Here is an 18,958-nt window from a genome sequence, read left to right as displayed (position 1 = left end):
CCCCGCTGTGGGGCTGTCGTGCAATTGTTTGAGTACCCGGCCCCTCAATTCCCCTTCCGGTATGTACAGTGCCCCCTTGTAATACAACGTTCCGTTCCTTTCCTCAAAACCCCCTGTGTTCTCTCCACCTCCCCGGAGTCCTCTGAGTTTATCTTGGGCGTAATCATCGTTCTCGGTTCCCTCTACCAGTTCTCTTTGCCCCACCAATGCCGCCCCACACACCCAGTGGTCCTCGGGAATGATATGTCTCTCTTCTGGCGCTCCCTCCCCCTCCAAATACTCTGGTTTTCGAGAGAGAGCGTCCGCTCTGACATTCTCCTTCCCCGGCACGTAGCAAATTTCAAAATGGAATTTGGAGAACTCCTGGGCCCATCTCACTTGTCTCTGGTTCAGTACTCGGGCAGTTCTCCAGTATTCTAGATTTTTGTGGTCGGTGCGCACTTGGACCTTGTGCTGCGCTCCGATCAGCAAATGTCGCCATCTCCGGAACGCTTCGTGAATGGCGAGTAGTTCTCGGTCGTACACGGTGTAGTTCCTCTCGGATTTGTTCAACTTCCGCGAGAAGAAGGCACACGGTCTCCATTCCGACGTATCTTTTCCCAGCTGTAGAAGCACCGCCCCCACCGCTTGGTCTGACGCGTCAGTCTCCACTCTCATTGGTTGCCGTAGATCCACGTGCAAAAGTTGTTCTTCCGACGCAAACGCCTTCTTTAAACTTTCGAACGCTCGCTGCGCCTCTTCCGTCCAGACAAATTTCTTCTTGCTGCTGAGACAATCAGTGATGGGTGCCGTTAAGTGGGCAAAGTTCTTGATGAACTTCCGATAGAAGTTCCCGAAGCCCAGGAATCTTTGCACGTCCTTCTTAGTTTTCGGTGTCTTCCATTCCAGTACCGCTTGAACCTTGCTGGGATCCATGGCCAATCCCTTGTCTGACAACTGGTACCCCAAGAATTCCACCTCTCTGGTATGAAACTGACACTTCTCCAGTTTCACCCACAGCTGGTTTGCTTGCAGTCTGCTCAGTACCTCTCTTACGTCCCGCACATGCTGCTCCTCATTCTCTGAGTACACCAAGACGTCATCTAAGAACGCTACACAGTTCTTGTAAAGCAATGGTCCCAGGACATGATTCACGAATGATTGAAAACAGGCTGAGCCCGCCTGTAGTCCGAAGGGCATAACGAGGTACTCAAAGGCCCCCAAAGGGGTGAACATAGTGGTTTTCCACTCGTCTCCCTTTCTCATACGTATTAGGTTGTACGCCCCCCTTAGGTCCAGCTTGGTAAAAATTTTCCCTTTCCTCACCCGGGTCAAAATGTCATCGATTCTGGGCATGGGGAAAGTCACGGGTTCTGACACTGCATTTAGGGCCCTGAAGTCCACGACCAATCTGGGTTTATCCGTGTGTTTTTTGTCCACAAAGAACACTGGGCTGCCCCCCACCGCTCGTGACTCTCTGATGAAACCTCGCTTGAGGTTCTTGTCAATGAACTCCCTTAACTCCTGCATCTCCCTGTCTGACATTGCATACAGCTTGCCCACTGGCAGTTGTGCTCCTGGGAGTAAGTTAATTTGACAGTCAAAGGGTCTGTGCGGGGGCAGTTTATCTGCTTCTCTTTCGCTGAAGACGTTAACCAAGTCGGCATATTGTCGTGGTACCTCCCCTTTATCTGTTACCTCCATCCCTGCTAGCGTGGCCTGGGCTTCTGCCTGTGCTTCCCCTCCCTTGCAGTGCGCCAGGCAATATGCTGACCCAAATGAGACTACTCTCTGGTGCCATCCCACTAGAGGGTCATGCAGCACTAGCCAGCTCATTCCCAATATGATGGGCGCTCCTCCCAGGGTAGCCACATTAAACGCTATGACCTCCGTGTGTCTTGCCACCCTCATTATCATGGGAACAGTCTGGAGGTTAACTTCTCCCCCCAACAGCTCCCTCCCATCAATTGTTGTCACCTGCAGAGGGTTACTTAAAGGCACAGTCTGTATCTGGTGTTCCGCTGCAAACTCCTTACTCATAAAATTGCAGGAGCTGCCTGAGTCCAATAGCGCCTTTATCTTTAGTGGATGTCCGTTTGGTAGCTCTAGCACCACCTCCACGACAAGCGCTGGTCTTGGGGGTTCAGGCTTGGGCACATTCACTGCTCTTTGGCCTGGTTGCTGTGCCCCGATGCTGGCAACCAGGCGTTGGCTTTTACTTGCTCCTTAACCCCCTCCTCCTCCCCCCCCAACAGCTCCCGCCATTCCTTGCCATCCCTTCCTCTGAGGGCAGACTCTGGCAAAGTGACCTGGCTGTTGGCAGAGGAAACACTTCTTGGCGCTCTTTCCCTCTTTCTTCCGCCCTTTGTTGGCGTTTGAAACTCCGCGCGCACGCGCCGTTCCAATCTCCATCGGTTCTCCTGGCGGTAACTGCTGCCCTGGTATCTCTGGAATGCGGAACTCACTCCAACGTTCCCCTTTCCCTTCCCGCTTTTCCAAGGCTCTTGCCTCTTGGCGCGCTCCGATGGCGAGCGCTGATTTAGTCAATTGGTCCATAGACTCCGCCCTGGGCGCGCGGGAAAGTTCATCCTTCACCGCCGAGGATAACCCTTCTTCGAAAAGCATTTGAATTGGGTCTGCAGACAGGTCCCACCCCAGTTTATGGATCAACATGGTAAACTCAGTCCAGTACTCTCGGACAGAGCGATTCCCCTGTTTACACGTCATCAGTTGTCTGCGCACCACCCCCTGCTCGATCTCACTGGAAAACATCAGGTCCATGGCGCAAAAAAATTTCCTCGTGTCCTTTAAAACGTCACTGTTCCCTGCCATCAGGGGCCTCACCCAGTCCTTGGCCCCACCTTCCAGGTGCCCAATGACAAACGCCACTCTCGATTCCTCATCTGGGAAGTCATCAAACTGCAGATTGAGGGCGTATTGCATCTCAGTCCTAAAGGCTTGATAATTTCTGGGATCCCCCCCAAACTTTTGCACCAACCCTGGCACCTTCCTGGCAAGTGGGGTGGTTTTGCCCTTGTCTGCATCCTGAGCCCACCTCTCTTCGAGCCTCGCCGTTTGCAGCGCTAGCTGGAGTTCCAACACCCTGTACCTTTCTTCCAGGCTTGGACCCGCTCCAGCTCCTCCTGCGTCTCCGGCTCCGGTTGGGTTGCTCATGATGCCTTTTGCACAAGCGCTTACAGAGACTGTCGGATTGCTGTGATGGGATTATGAGCTACTTGTGCGTAAAAGTTCAGTCCCTCAGATCTTGGACATGTTTCTCAAGACTCTGTGTACAGCGGAGCCCCTTAAGCATGACTCCCTTAATCGCTGGCAGAATCCGACAGTGGGCGTTTACGGAAACGACTCCAGCATAGAAGCTCCTTAACGGAAACGCGTCGTCTGGACTCTCGGCGCGACAGTTTCTGGCGAGGAGTGGGTGTACCTATAGGAGGTCCTGAGACTTCTCCACTGTTTTCGCTGGAAGATTCCTTGAGCCAGTCTGGCGCCTCACTCTCTCTCTGAACTCCCACACTCCCCCTACTGGTGCCTTCCCCCGCTGCTGAGTCTCTCCTAGCTTCTGAGAGCCTCTCCACCACCTGCCTTTCCGATGGCAGTTCCCTGACACAGTGCTTTTAAAAAATACTGCCCCTCAATGATGCCAAACTTAGATTCACAAAATGTTTAGGGGTATGCGTACCCCTGCACCCCCCCCCCCCAGAAAACAAGCCTTGCATATAACTGTTCCTTTGAGATATGGCTGCGTACAAATTATACTTCACTGTAAATTGATTCTGCATTACTCTGCAGTGTGTCCATTTGAAAACAGATGAAGGCAGTTCCAGCCATCAGAGGGGTGTCCACACCTGTCCAATGACATTGTGGATGGGCATATATGAAGACCACAATCACCACTTCCTTCTTCATTCACCTGGGGCATATGCAGGATGGAAAAGTTGTGGATAAGCTAACTAACGGGAGTGTTTTCAAATGGGTATCAAGCAACCCCACCAACCTTTGTGGACAACAGGATCTAGAATCAATCCAGAGAATGAACATGAATGATCTGGACTGATGAAAAACTACATTTTTTGTGCTACAAATGGGTTAGTGTGTACACAGCCTCAGTTGTCACATCTCAGTGTGAAATGTATAATTTACCACCAGGTTGGAGAGACTCTGTTCCCATTGTTAATAGCACTGAATGACAGACCCCCTGCAAAGATTTGTCTTTCTACTGGAAATTCTAAGGCGGAACCTGTTTTGCTAAATAAATCAGTTGTTGCAGCTGAATAAACATTGCCTGAGTTCCTCAAACTGAACTCAGCTTGATGCAATGCTGCATATAATAGCATTGTGCAGCTGTGGACAGACCACCTGCTGTGTAAACTGAGAGTTATTAGGCAGATTATTCTTCCCTACATCTCCATGGGGAGAAAAATGACAATTACATTGCAATCTTACCCACGTCTAGTCAGAAGTAAGTACCATTGAATTCAGTGGGGCTTACTCCCAGGAAAGTAGGGTTATGATGACTACGGAGCCTCACCAAGGTGTATATCATTCGTCTTTGTCTCTATGACCTTTTTAAGACCCCCTCCATCTATTAATTACTTTTCAGGAGAATACAAAGGAAGCTACCACACACTTGTCCACACACTAATATATATACCACTTGATTGCAAAAAGCAGTTTACAAAAAGAATAGTTTGTTATTATTGATTTAAAACATCATTCCCCTAAGCTGCACCTGTAATAAGAATAATTACTATTACACTTGTGCCTGCAGTACATGCTGTTTCATTTTATACAGAAAAGGTCTGATTTTTCTCCCAATCATGTGCTGCCCCTCTGTGGCAAATTGGTGTGCATGCATACATTATTCTGTGTACTTCTCTGTGCTCTTTCTAGCTTGGTACAGTGATACCTCGGATTAAGAACTTAATTCATTCTGGAGGTCCGTTCTTAACCTGAAACTGTTCTTAACCTGAGGTACCACTTTAGCTAATGCAGCCTCCCGCTACCGCCACCACACGATTTCTGTTCTCATGTTGAAGCAAAGTACTTAACACGAGGTACTATTTCTGGGTTAGCGGAGTCTGTAGCCTGAAGCGTCTGTAACCTGAAGCATCTGTAACCCAAGGTACCACTATATATATAATTTTGTGAAATGCATTGAAGTGTGGATGCACCACTGATATTGGCAGGGACATACCTATCTTACTCCTAATACATTTTCCTCACGTTGCATCTGCTTCTGCATAGCCATAGCGCATTGAACAAACATTTTGAGGAAGCAATCCATGAGGACTTCATGCTCTGTGGTTAATGTCCAGTTGAGAGGCCAGACGCCAAAGACGGGAAGAGGAAAATTCAACAGGTGTAGCTTGTCACACAATTAATTGCGCATTGAACATCTCCATCAGTGTGGAGATTAGGTTGATGCAAAGGACAACAGCTGTCAAGAGTAGCGTGGAAAGGGGGATTTCAGAAAGTGAAGCTTTTGGGACTTTGCAACTTGGCTAACAGCATCTGGGGCCAGGCAGAATAACCTGCACCTAACAAAAGCCCCTCCTTCTACACAATGATTGCCGCCAATCATTTTGACACATGATTTCGCTCACTCAGGGCCGGCCCTAACATTAAGCAAGTGGGCAACTAGGGTGAGGTAACTGCACAAAGCGAACACTTTTGTGCACACAATTGTGCACACAATTGTGCATGTTAAGAGTGCAACCTCTCCTACTCTTCCTTTTAAAAATTCATTTATTTATTAGAGAAGCCTGCTCCTCCTATACATGCTTACTCAACAATAACCTCCACCTAAATCTTAACATCAGTGAACGCCTCAGCGTGACGAAAACAGGCCAGGGGTATTCAACGCCCTGCGCAGGCGCAGACGGGAGGCGCCTAAAGTGACGGTTAGGAAGACTTCGCCGCGCGCGGGAGGCAGCTGCACGCGCAACCCGAGAAGGCGCCTGCGCAGTTGGGAGGGGAAAGGACAGGCCGACTGGCGGCGGGGCGGGGCCCGAGCGACGCGAGGCTGTGACGCAGCACGTCGGCCGGGCGTCCTCTTGGAAGGCGGTCACCGGCTGGCCGCCCTCTGCTGCGGCGTCGAGCCCTCCTCGGAGCCTTGGCGATGGAGTACATGGACCGCTCGGCGCGCTTCTTGCGCCCTTACCTGGTGCGCGACGCGGCGCGGAGGACGATGCCTTTGGGGCTGTTGGGCCTCATGCTGGGCGGCTGCGTCATCAAGGAGTGGGCGCCGCTGCCGGAGACCTACATGAGCAACAAGCGCAACCTGCTTAACATGTGAGGGGATGTGAGGAGAAGGAGGAGGGGCCTGGCGTTGATTGACAGGGCGGGGAGGGGGCTGAGAGGATGGGGCAGCTTGACATGGGGGGCACTTTAACCTGGGGGGGGGGGGAATCTGAAGGGAGGGCAGGGCAAGGGGCGTATCTTACCAGGAGCTGTTGCATGAGGAGGTTGTTGCCCTTCTGCAAATAAGGGTGAGACCCTGTCAGAAAAAGCGGCTTTTGTTTACTGGGGTTTGATTTTATTCGGGCGAGTAGCAGTGTAGCCAGCAGTGAAGCAAAAACCAATAAATGCAGTAACCGCTTGCCTAATCCCAGATGTGGAGAAAGCGTGCTGTCTTGATTAAACGGATTATCTTTCTAGGTGTGGCAGTAATTTTCGTGATGGTAGTGGATTCTCTCCTGGCCACGTGCATTTAGGAAGCTGAGTCCATCTACTTCATCCATGGCTGGGGGGACTTTGGCCCTCCAGATGTTGTAGCCCAGCAACCTCTGGAGGGCCCAGGGGTTTCCTTTTCAGTAGCTTTCCAGGTTTTGGACAAGGGTCTTTTCCAGCCCCACCTGGAGATGGTGCAGATTGAATTTAGGAACTTCTGCATGCATGTGCTCTGCCACTAAACTCCAGCCCAAATTTAGAAGCATTAGCTGGGATGCTCTTGCATATGTCCCTCTTGCTGCAGGTCATTCTTGATCTGTTCCCAGCTTGCTCCTCCTAGATACCTTTAGCTTCCTTTGAACTAATTTAATTTCTGAGAAATAGTTCATTTTGAATTTTCAGATTTAAATAAATAAATTTTATTGGGTTTTATTGTGGTAGCCAAAGGCCATGGCAGCATCCAAAGAAAGGAAAGGAAAACAACAACAACCCAACATTCGCTACATATGCAGTAAGGCTATGGTCAGTTTTCAAATTAAACAGGGCACTTCAATTTTCGAGGCTGTTTACAACTTGCACCTATATCAAATGTGGTAGTTTTGTGGCCACTCAATAGTTTTTTAAGGCTTGTACCACATCCTGGACACTACTTTAGTGCCTCTTGTGTGGGAGGATCCATAAGTGTTTGGTACAAGCCTTGTCCAAAAGATTATGAGAATTAACTAGGATGGATTTGGCAATATGCAGATGGTATAATTTTGTAACTTCTCTGAGCGCATCTCTCTTACCTCCCTGGAGCTTAGAATATTTCTTTTCAATTTCTCCCTGGCAGGTATTTTGTTAAAGTTGCCTGGGCCTGGACCCTTTGTCTGCTGCTGCCTTTTATCGGCATCACTACCTACCACGTCACCCGGAGCGTTGCGGTGGTGGTTCGACGTCTCAGTGCTTTGCTGGTTGGCACTGCCATTTGGTATTCATGCACCGGGGTGTTCCTGTACATTGAGGACCTGACAGGCAGCTGCTACAAATCTGTGGCCTTTGATGTACCACTGAAGGAACATCCCAACAAACTACAGTGTATAAAAGCTGGTGGCTTCTGGAATGGCTTTGACATCTCAGGACACTCCTTCCTTCTCTCATACTGTGCCCTGATTACTATAGAGGAAATGGCCGTGTTGCACATTGTGAACATCTCCCAGAACTCCAGAATGCACACTGTGGTAAATGGCTTTTTCCTGGCCCTGAGTTTCTTGACCATGATTTGGTTGTGGATGTTTTTTACCACGGCTGTGTATTTCCATGACTTCTCCCAAAAGTTATTTGGCACATTGGCGGGTCTCTTGGCTTGGTATGGAACATACAGGTACTGGTACCTAACTCCTTTGTCTCCTGGACTTCCTCCAGAAAGAACTAGTTGGAGTTCCCGAAAGTCCAACCGTAGCCTATAAAAAAAAAAAGAGTGCCTATGAGTCAGATTTTGTTTTAAAGAAAATTATTTGCTTGATAACTAATTTTTAAAATAATTATTTTCAGTATATTTAAAGGGAGGGGTTGAAGACAAAATGTTTTTTGATTCTGTGTAGAGGTTTGGATTTATTTCCTCATAAAAGAAGGCTGCTGTTGGAGTCCTACTAATCATATGACAGTTAACCTTTTTCACTAATTCAATGACAGCGTTAGTGATTGTGTTGGCAGTGAAGTCTAAATTCCTTTAACTGGTGGGGCAGGGGAATGCATTCTCAAGGTTGGTTCGTTGGCTAGGGAAGAAGCTAACATCTTACACTACACAAAAAAATAGAACTTGTTAGAAAAATATTAACAAACAGCAAGGGAGAAACCATTGTTGGTTTGGGCAGATTACTGGCTAATGGAGCTCCCTGGACCTGCCCTGGTCATGGCACACCACAATTTTATTTTTTTATCATTGCTGTTATGCTCCTAAGTCAAGGATAGCTTGATGCAGACAAAGCTTTCTGTTAGTAGCTCCCTGAACCAATATGTTAAGGTAAGGGAGGGTTCTCTGCTTAGTCAGTGGTAGTTTGAGCCACTTGTGGATTAACAATACAGAAATGTGGCTATAAAACAACTGTTAATTCTGTGAATAAGCGTCTATTCCAGCTATTAGATGCTTTTAGTCTCCAGTTCTGCCGATCCATCCTTTTCAGACTACCACAAAATGCATTTCCAGATCATTTTCTTTAGACAAAACAGCTTGCATAATCCAACCTTTGTGTTGGAATTTATTTTTTCCATGTAATTAAAAGCCTTTGAGTATCTTGACATTTACTATAGTAGCAATGTAATATCCTTGATTATTGCAACACACTTTATATTAGTAAAGCAGGGTGTTGGCTGCAAGTTTGCTGCACTCACATTCTTCCCTCTTTCCTTAATCTGTTTAATGCTGTAAGATGTCCACAGTCTGCAGCAGAAAGGCAGTTTGTTCTTTTATGGGGACTAATGTTCTTTTTATATTGATTCCATCAGCCGTTTCTTGGCATTGGGGAAAATTTATAAATGATCTTGTTTCAAATGAAATTTTGTAGGTGCTTTATCTGTCCCCACCCCTCAATGACACTAACTTTAAAACACAATTTACTTTTACATAGTTTTACTACATTGCTTGCTTCAGCTCTGTGACTTGGCTGTCTGCTTTGACGAAGAAATGCAATTATTTTTAATTCTGTTTTTAAACAAACAAACAAACAAACTTGCATCTTAACAAATGGTACTGCTTTGTACGTTAATACCCAGGGGTCTACTATCCTTCTGGACCAAAGTCTGCAGTCCTGCAATGGAATTTTCAAGAAGTGGTTTGAATCTTCATATTAAGTATATGATGTTTAGGCTACTTAAGGTGGTATACTTAACACTAACAGCTCAATCCTAAACAAATTTACTTACTTTGTAAGTACCTTCTTTTTTCACAGTACCTGCAAGAATAATTAGATGGAAGTTACTCCAGAAATAATCCAGTGGTGCTTATTTGGATTTTTAGATCCAAAATCCCTTTAGCAGTTTCTGTGCATGAAACTCCAAGATGCTTTAAAAAAATTCTTCCCAAGTTAAAACATGTCTTGCATGAAAGAACATGTGGAATGCAAATGTACATCTCATTGACTTCTGTGGGGTTGAGATGACTTTTGCAAATATGTCAAATTTAAATAACTTCCAAATGGCAGATTGGGGTTGATACATACCACAGTATTCCTACATATAAAAGCTGTTTGGAGCCTTCCTCAGCTGTTTGAATATCCATCAAGAATAACTTTAATGAATAACTGTAGCAAACAATTAACAGTTAGCAGTTGGACTGAACTAAGATAAAATGACTGCAATTCCCCAAAAGAGAATTGGGAGATGGCAGAGATGGCTATCTGATGGCATGTGTCATTTAGAGGACATGGAAGCAGCCTCACTTTATTGTATTTTTTAAGTTGTCCTGTGGATCCTCCTGGATCAAACATCAGAGTATAATTCAAATATTAATAAATGTGACTTTGCGCACACATGAAGGGCAATTTCCATGCCTGTGGGAGCCCTTTTTCCCTGCCAGTGTAATCATGGCAACCATTATTGCTATAACCAGTTTAGCAGCCAAGTTCATGCTGACTTTCCACTCAAGGAAATTGTCTCCTGAGGATGGTTCAAGGCAGCTTGCGGGTGGCAGAAAAGTGCTAGATGAGAACAGATCCCAAGTATTATTTGTTTCTTTTGTTGGCATCTTGTAAAAGTTCTATAAGCTGTAAAATTCGGTACATTTATTTTTTATGTAATATTAATGTTTTAGTGTTTTGCATTTGTATTATTTTTTTAAAAAGACAGCATGCACTGATATATTTCATTGCTATTATTTATCTGCATGCATTTTATTTGTGTGCATACTTTCTGCTGACTGTATGTGCTAAACATTGTCGGTTGCATGGCTGAGTTTCATTACACACCGCATCAATGTTGTTAGTCAGCAAAAACCCTCTTGTGGCTTATGTTCTCTTTTGTCCTCCATGGAGTAATTATTTGGAATTCACATTCACTTCATATCATATTTTCTTCTTGTCTACTCAGACATGAAGACCTGCTTCAATAGCTATTGACAATGAGCAGAACTATCTAGCAGCCTTCATTATTTATCATTATCTTTAATAAACTGCTATCTCCACTAGCATTAAGTAGAAGTGACTAACCTATGGCCCCTGAGATGAGTTGGACTCCAACTCCCATCATCTCTGATAATTGGCCTTGCTGGCTGAGGCTGATGGAAGTTGGAGTCCAACAGTGAAGGGCTACAGGTTAGCCACCTCTTCATTAAAGCAGCGTCTTCATCATACATTAAAAAATTTTATGTAGGAGGATTTCATTCCATGTAAAGGATCAGAAGCACTGGAACTAAATATTTTGCTGCATTTCAACCAGCAGCTTGTGCCACAAACAGCTGATTCTTCTCTTTTTACTGTCTTCAGTGGAGAGCAGGTTTGTGGTCCTGTTGACATTGACTCTCTATAAAGCTCTGGGTATCTCATAATTTAGGTTCTTTGGTGCAGATTCATGACTTGGAAGTAAACAAACATACGGTACTTGCATTCTGAGTTGTTGTGCCAAAGCACCTTTAAGCTGCCTTTTCTGAATATGACATGAGTTGAGGCTGCATGCAGCTTGTTTGGGTTTTAAAGCCTATTGACAACTGCTGTTATATAGTTCTGATCTATGAAAACAATTTAGAGGTTTTTCCATTGAATTCCTCAGGAGTGGGCTGCATCCTAATTTTGCATGGCTCACATTGACAAATATTTGCTGGTTTGGGAATCTTACCTGGTTTAATCAGCTGAAATATGAACCAGCCTTCAAACCTTGGCATCATATCCTGGTTTGTTCCAAAGTGGTTAACCATCGTTTCACTGTTAGAATTACATAAGAAATTTATTGTTAACTGAAGATTTTGTGGCTTGTTTCCTCCCCTGAAAGGAAGAACAAAGGGGCTACGCACACATTTACAATCCCCATTCACATGTCAGCGTATTAAGCCAAAATAACGATTGGCCAAATGCAGGCATTGTATGCCTAAAATGTAAGTAAGGGATGGGGAACTTGGGGCCTTCCACATGTTGGACTACCAGTTCTGTCAGCCTCAGCCAGCATGGTGGTCAGGGATGATGGGAGTTGTAGTCCAGCCACATCTGGAGGTCACCAGTTCCTTATGCCTGATGTAGATCATACTGTTTTTTTAGCTTTTAACAACATGCACAAAATAAAAAATGGTATTAAAAAATAACACTATATATAATATATAGATGCCTTACTGACAATGTATTAAGCAACTGCCTATTGCAAACCTTTAAAGGAAAAAAAATGGGTTTTGGAAAGGTCATGCTTGCTTGTATGTAGTCACGAGTAGTAATTCTGATTCTAACCACAATTTGGGACTAGGCCCCAGTGATGTAACTGGGATTTACTTGCCAATGTACACATTTACGATTGCATCATTAAAGGAGCCATGCCATGAGGTAGGGAGGTCACGTGGTTAGTATTTGGAGAGGAGCACTGGGGTTTGAATAGTTTAAAAAAATAAAAAGTTATGGGGAAGTTAGAATGACTTACGTTGAGATTAACTGCTTCTTTGAGCAAAATGTATGGATTTAAATTATCCAGGCATTTTTTGAGAGTTCCCAGCTTTGGTCTAGTTTTAGTGAACATTTGAAAGCCACATGATGCTGATTCATCTGGGTGCATTCATGTGAAAATTGCTCATTTGGACAAAATGCAGCATCCCAAAAAACACTCCTGTGAATTGTAACGATTGTTGTACCCTCTGCAGATAACTCTGCCTGGATAGTTCAGATGAACAAAACATCTTCATTTGTACGTGAGCCTGGGAGTTGCTTCCAGAGCTATCCATGCATTGTAGCCATTATACTGGAAGTAGTCTTCAGTTTCCTATCTCAAAACAACAGGACAGCATGACAAGCAGCTCTATATAATATAAATTGAGGGGGGGGGGTAGCTGGTATTCTTCAGGAAGAAGTCGTTCCATTTATACATTATTGCAGAAGACCTGGCATGAGGAAGGATGTGTGCACTTTTTTCTTGGTTTGCAGACAACCGCCTGATTTGTGAACACACCTAGTCTTGGTATATGGAGCTATAGTATTCAGTGGACTGGTGAAATGCTGGATGATTGTTCTCTTGTGTCTTTGCTTGCATTTGAGTCAGATTCCAGCTGGCTTATACTATGCATTATGCTAATAACAATCTCTGGAATTCAAGGGCACTGAACTTTCTGCCCAATGGTCTCTTTCTTTGTAGGAGGAGGGATACTTAATACAATATAATTCTAACCACTGAAGTATAAATAAATTCACCCCAGGATCGGAAGGATTTGACATATTTGGCAAAGCAAAAGGCTGGATTTGAAATGGATTTTTGTTAAAGACCTTGTTTCCGACACCTGGTTTTTTTCCTTTTAAAAGAACTGATGTATTTTGAATGGAATGATGGAAACAGCAAGTGTAATCGTACAATACTGGGCAAAAACAACATTGTCTTGTCTCAATAAAGTTAGTTCAATGTAACTCCTGTCATTTTCATTTGTGCAGAAATTATGAAATGTTAAAAAAAAATTGAGATTGCAAAATATATCCCATATTCTAATAGCAAGCACATTCTCTTGATCTTGCTCTTTATGCAGCCAAAATAGCACATTCACTTATAAGAGACATGTTTCACAGTACTGAAGGAACCACAGGTTTTGTAGAAGTGCAAACCATCGGGGGGGGGGGGGGCTAAGCGGAAGATGCCCCTCGCACAAGAAAAACCCAACTCTGGACCAAGCATGTTGAATGGATATGGAATTTCGACTGACTGGATTTGGGACCTGAACACGGCAAGATTTTGTTGGAAGTCCCACTATTTTGCTTCAAATGCAGTTTATTTTGTAAACATGACACTATAGATTATATTAAAGGTGTAACACAGTAACATTTCAATGCCTGCAAGCCCAAAAACAATTAAGGAAACCCTGTTGAATTAGTCTTACATGCACATGTTTACTTGGAAATATCAGGTTGCATATTTTGATTGACTTTAGTTAATTTGGTAGGTAAGGTTGATAGACAAAATATCCTTCTAGTCATTGAGTAGGCAGTTGAATCTTGTTTGGATTGTCACTGATTTCACTCCCTTTTGTCCCAGTTTATTGGATATATGAATGTCATACGAAGCAGATGGGTGTCCCTAGATGCACAGCCAAATTTTCTAGGGACAGAAATCTGCTTCTTTTCTCTTTGGTGTATGTTGCTTGATTGAGTGCTGATTGGTGGCCTGGCCTTTTTGGATTGTGTATTATCTGCCTTTGTATTGCATCCTGTAGGAATAAAAGCTTAACATCGCTCAAGCTGGCAGTAGAACATTGAATTGTTCCCTAGAAAATCAGGAGGCTGCCAGAAAACTAGAACAGGGCATGTCCGGAATGTATGGTGGTTGGAGCGGCTTTCTAAACAGAAGATGCTTAAGCAAACACACAGTTTTTGTCCTTCCTGCAATGTAGTGTGCTGTTAAGGGAGTCAGGAGGGGGTATTGCATGACTCTACAGATTCTCTGGTGATCAGGTTGCTAAAATGGATGAGAATCTTGGATAACCAAATTGCAGTTTAACTGAATTCCACATAAAGGCTCGAGGGGTGGAAAATACCTAAAATGTTAAGATGATTAGAATGGTGATTTAATGGAAGATTTGTTAATAAATCAGGCCCCTGAAAAGTCTCTCTCTGGAAGGTGGGGGCCCTTCCTGAACAATGTGGGTGGGGTGTGAGGCTCAAAATGACTGACTGCTGGGGGAATGGGTGGAAGAAACTTTTCTTCCATGAACTTCCTTAAGTTCACACTGGCTTGGAGATTCCTGCATTGTAGGGGGTTGGATTAGATGACCCTCGGGTTTCCTTCCAACTCTACATTTCTATAATGTTTAGAGTGGCAGCGAGCAAGTTCCCCTAGGTTTGGATAACCTATGGTCAGCTAATAGGATGTAACCAAAAATGCAAAGGAGTAACTAAGATGGATTTTAAGATATCTTTGACTGGATTAGCATTTGCTTGCAGGAAGCATGTTTCTCAGCCATCTACAGACTTGCAAACTGGGTCCCCTCACCCCACCAAGTTACATTTATGGTACTGGGTTGTTGCAGTACCCGTGTGGCTGAAACAGCTAAATACTTGATCTAAACATCACTGGTTAATAGACTATGATGTAGAAAACTGTCATCACACACGGACACGTGTGTGTACAAACACATCTGCTTAGTTCCAACCACCCTAAAAATAGAGATGCAGCTGGTGGTGGATTAGCATGCGCAAAAAAAAAATGTGTTTATTTCTGTTCACATGGTGCCTTATATCTTGAAGAGGGGAATAAATGCCTCTGGTCTTGGTACTGCATCTCAAGGTATCAGCATGTGATCCAGTCTGCATGGTGCTCCACACTGTATAGATAAAAAAAGCTTGGTTCTGCACATCTAAAGCTATGAAACTTTTTTTCCATTTCTCAAACCTTGCCACAAATAGTAGTTCTAAATCTCTTAAACCAGGCTTTCTCAAACTCTGCCCTCCAGATCCCATCATCCCTGACCACTGGTCCTGCTAGCTAGGGATCATGGGAGTTGTAGGCCAAAAACATCTGGAGGGCTGAGTTTGAGGAAGCCTGTCTTAAACTGAGGCTGCGTATACACACCATATATTTACAGCCCTCTACCCTGAATACAGGGGAAGTATAGTTTCCCCCTCAAAGCTATAATTCCAGCACCCTTAAAATAGAGTTCCCAGGATTTGGGAGTGGGTGTGTAATTTAAATATATGGTGTGCATGCAGCCTTCAGCTTAGTAAGCTGTTTGCCCTTCCCAATCTAACTTTAGTTCTCTGTAACAATGGTTAAATTATATGTGATGCTTGCTAATCTAGGGATGGGGAGCTGTTTTCTATTTCTGGATTACTCAAAAGAAACACCTGTTGTTTCTTGCTGTTCAGAATTGGTTTACAGGTTATTTGTAGTTCTAGGAGCTCTGTTAAGTCTCCTCCATTTTAACCACTGTTCCGGTGCATTACGGTGGTTTTAGCTTGCCCATTATTTTAAATAAAGAAATATCAGTGTGGGACATTAATGTAATAGATTTGCATGCACAGCTCCATCAGTTTTGAGTGAACTCTTAGACAGTTTGAAATGTAGAAGAGGACAGTTTAGGGACAGATTCTTGAAGTGTGTGTGTAAGTGTATTATGAGAGATTTGGCTGTTATTCCCAGCGGAGCCTTTTGATAGCATGTGCCTTTGGCTTTGGTACTTAAGAGCTCTTCACAGTTAGATGAACAAACCAGTTAAACAAGTTTTTATAACTTCTTTATCCATTAAAAGTAGTGGGAGTAATAGTTGGAGTCTATGCATGTTTACTCAATCCCACTCAATTTAATAGGATTTAACTCCTAAACAAGAGTACTGTACAGGTAACCCCCGATTTGTGCAGCTTGTTGCGTTCCAGGTCATCATGTGCAATGGTGCACATACTGAATGCATGTAAATCAGTCGTTGGCTGTACATATACCCATAAAGTTAGCCCATTTGAACTCAGTGGGATTCATGTCTGAACGTGCATGTATCAGATCCCACTGTTCATGGCCACCAAGATCATATTTTAAAAGAGTGCTATTCTTAGCAAGAATGTCATATTAACCCCTAGTCCCAATTAAGGTGGCCATGGGGCCATATCTTGCATGGTATAATGGTTAGGGGAGGGCAAGCAGTCTTGCTTGGGCTTGGGAGCCTGGGAGAGGGAAAATCAAAAATTCTCTTAGGGTTTCGCTGCTTTAAAATATGTGTGTCGCAGTATATATGCCAGAAATGCCATGACAGTGGGCATTCAGGTGGCCGTGCTGCTAATCTGAGATGAAGACATTGCCTTAAATAGCTTTCTTGCACATCCCACCAATCACACAAGGGCTCCAGCAACTGCAGCTGACTGAAGAACAAACGCAGGCTGAAGCTGACCTAGCATTCAGGAGGGCCAAAGGAAAACCAGGAGCTAATTGGTATTCAGAGCCCTGGCACTCAATTGGGCAACCCTCCAGCTGGGGCAGGAAGTGCAAAGAAGATCAAATTAAACCCCTGCTCCCGGAAGTGAGGTTGTATGCGAGGGTCAGAAGATGGCAATAACATTGCAAATGGAAGCTGCACTGAAGCTGGAAGGCAAAGCAGGGAGGAGCACAAGTTCAGATGGGGCTAAGGATGATTCGGGGATCTGCTGCAGCAGTTTGCCTGATTCCTGGAGTGAAGAACAGAAAACTATACCAAATATGGATGGGTGGGGAGGTTGCAATGGAGAAAGCACCTATAATTTATACAAAGCTGAGTCAGACCATCTGGCTGAGTTTTGTCTACACTAACTTGCAGTGGGCCTCCAGCATTTCAGGCAGGTCTTTCCCAACCCTACCAGAGATGCCAGAGAATAAACCTGGGACTTATTGCATTCAAAGCATATGCTGTACCTGTTGAGCATCCGTCCTTCTCCCAGCTAATTAAAATAACTTCAATAAATTTTGCAAAGGTTTGTATTTGGGGGAGTGGGGTTGTGGGGAGAGCAGTAGGAGGGTTTACAAGTTTTAAATGCAGTTAATGTCTCTTATCAGTCGCTGGTGGGAGGAGAGAGACACAACCCACACAAACCGTTAGCAAAAAATGGCCTACGTCCCCCCCCCCCCACACACACAATTCACAATGCATTCCCAATGACTCTGGAAAATCTGCCTTTCAGGCCTGTGTCAACATGTTCTCGTAAATATATCCTGGAGGGAAACAGCAGGTGTGAAATCTAAGACTAGAGATCTTTAGCGAAATGAGGAACAATGCAATGGCTGGCTTGTCAACTAGCTTGTTGTGCTGCTACGGACCGGCTGGATGTAGAGGAATGGTGGGAGGCACCAGCTGGGGAAAAGACAACTTCCCTCCCTACAAACCCTCTCAGATGCTAAGATTGGCAGAAGGGTCCCTTTTGGTGGCAGCGGTGGAGCATATGCCTGACGGCTCAGGGTAGGATTGAGAGTCGCAGGCGTGCGGCGCACCAAATGTCACCCCTCTCTGTGAGGGCGCCCGGGGTGCTCCGCCCCCACCCCCCTATCCTACGCCCCTGGTTGGTGGTTCATCTGTTCTCAAAGGCACTACAAAAATACAGCAACTGACTTTTTGCAGTGAGGGAGCTGACAAGGTCACATCCACACTATATGTTAAAAGCACTTAGCTTCCATCAAAGAATCTCAGAAACCATACAGTGGTACCTCAGGTTAAGTACTTAATTCGTTCCAGAGGTCCGTACTTAACCTGAAACTGTTCTTAGCCTGAAGCACCACTTTAGCTAATGGGGCCTCCTGCTGCTGCCGTGCCGCAGGAGCACAATTTCTGTTCTCATCCTGAAGCAAAGTTCTTAACCTGAAGCACTATTTCTGAGTTAGTGGAGTCTGTAACCTGAAGCGTATGTAACCTGAAGCGTATGTAACCCGAGGTACCACTGTAGTTTGTTATGAGTACTGGGAATTGTCGCCCTGTGAAGGGAAAACCACGGTTCCCAGGATTTGGGCAGGGGTGGGGGGAAGCCATGGCTGTTAAATTGATATAAATGTGCTTTCAGTGTATGGTACGTTCATAACCCATGGATATGCATTGAAAAGTGGGGAAGGACGAATGATTAAGGGTAACATGTATAAGCACTCTGCAAGCAACTAGGGATGAATGCAGGGTGAATGCTTATGGTCATATAACTGCTCTGCAAACAGATCAGAATGAATGCTCAGTAGAGAGCATTCCCCATGCAATCTAACCCCTGTGTAAGGTTTCTGCAAGCAAACCAACAAGAATGCTTAATAATTGCCTGGAAGAGCACTGAAGTCGAGGAAAAAACATGCATCTCTTTGTTAATACAGTCGTACCTTGGAAGTCGAACAGAAACCATTCTGGAAGTCCGTTCAAATTCCAAAACGTTCGGAAACCAAAGCATGGCTTCTGATTGGCTGTAGACAGCTCCTGCAGCCAATCGGAAGCCGCGGAATCCCCGTCAGATGTTCAACTTCCAAAAATAGTTTGCAAGCCGGAACAGTCACTTCTGGGTTTGCGGCTTTTGGGAGCCAAAACGTTTGAGAACTAAGCTGTTCAAAAACCAAGATACGACTCTACTTCCTATTCATGGAGTAAAGCATGGCAAATTCTGAGGCTAAGCCAACCCCCGACTACATTAAAGTAGAAAAAGGCACCGTGTGTGCAGACACA

At 44.7% G+C, this 18,958-nt stretch overlaps 1 protein-coding gene across 1 annotated transcript; it reads left to right on the top strand.

Annotated features, from left to right (window-relative positions):
* The first annotated feature begins 6,005 nt into the window (after positions 1-6,005).
* On the top strand, positions 6,006-13,232 carry FITM2 (fat storage inducing transmembrane protein 2). Its single transcript, XM_081868101.1, has 2 exons — positions 6,006-6,288; positions 7,499-13,232. The coding sequence occupies exons 1-2, from the start codon at positions 6,116-6,118 to the stop codon at positions 8,112-8,114; spliced, it is 789 nt and encodes a 262-aa protein (XP_081724227.1). The 5' UTR covers positions 6,006-6,115; the 3' UTR covers positions 8,115-13,232.
* The last annotated feature ends 5,726 nt before the right edge of the window (positions 13,233-18,958 follow it).

The sequence above is a fragment of the Podarcis erhardii genome (assembly GCF_964252035.2).
Source record: "Podarcis erhardii genome assembly, chromosome: 6".
Taxonomy (NCBI): domain Eukaryota; kingdom Metazoa; phylum Chordata; class Lepidosauria; order Squamata; family Lacertidae; genus Podarcis; species Podarcis erhardii.
Note: the sequence above shows the minus strand (reverse complement) of the source record. Positions and strands in the feature narration are given on the sequence as shown.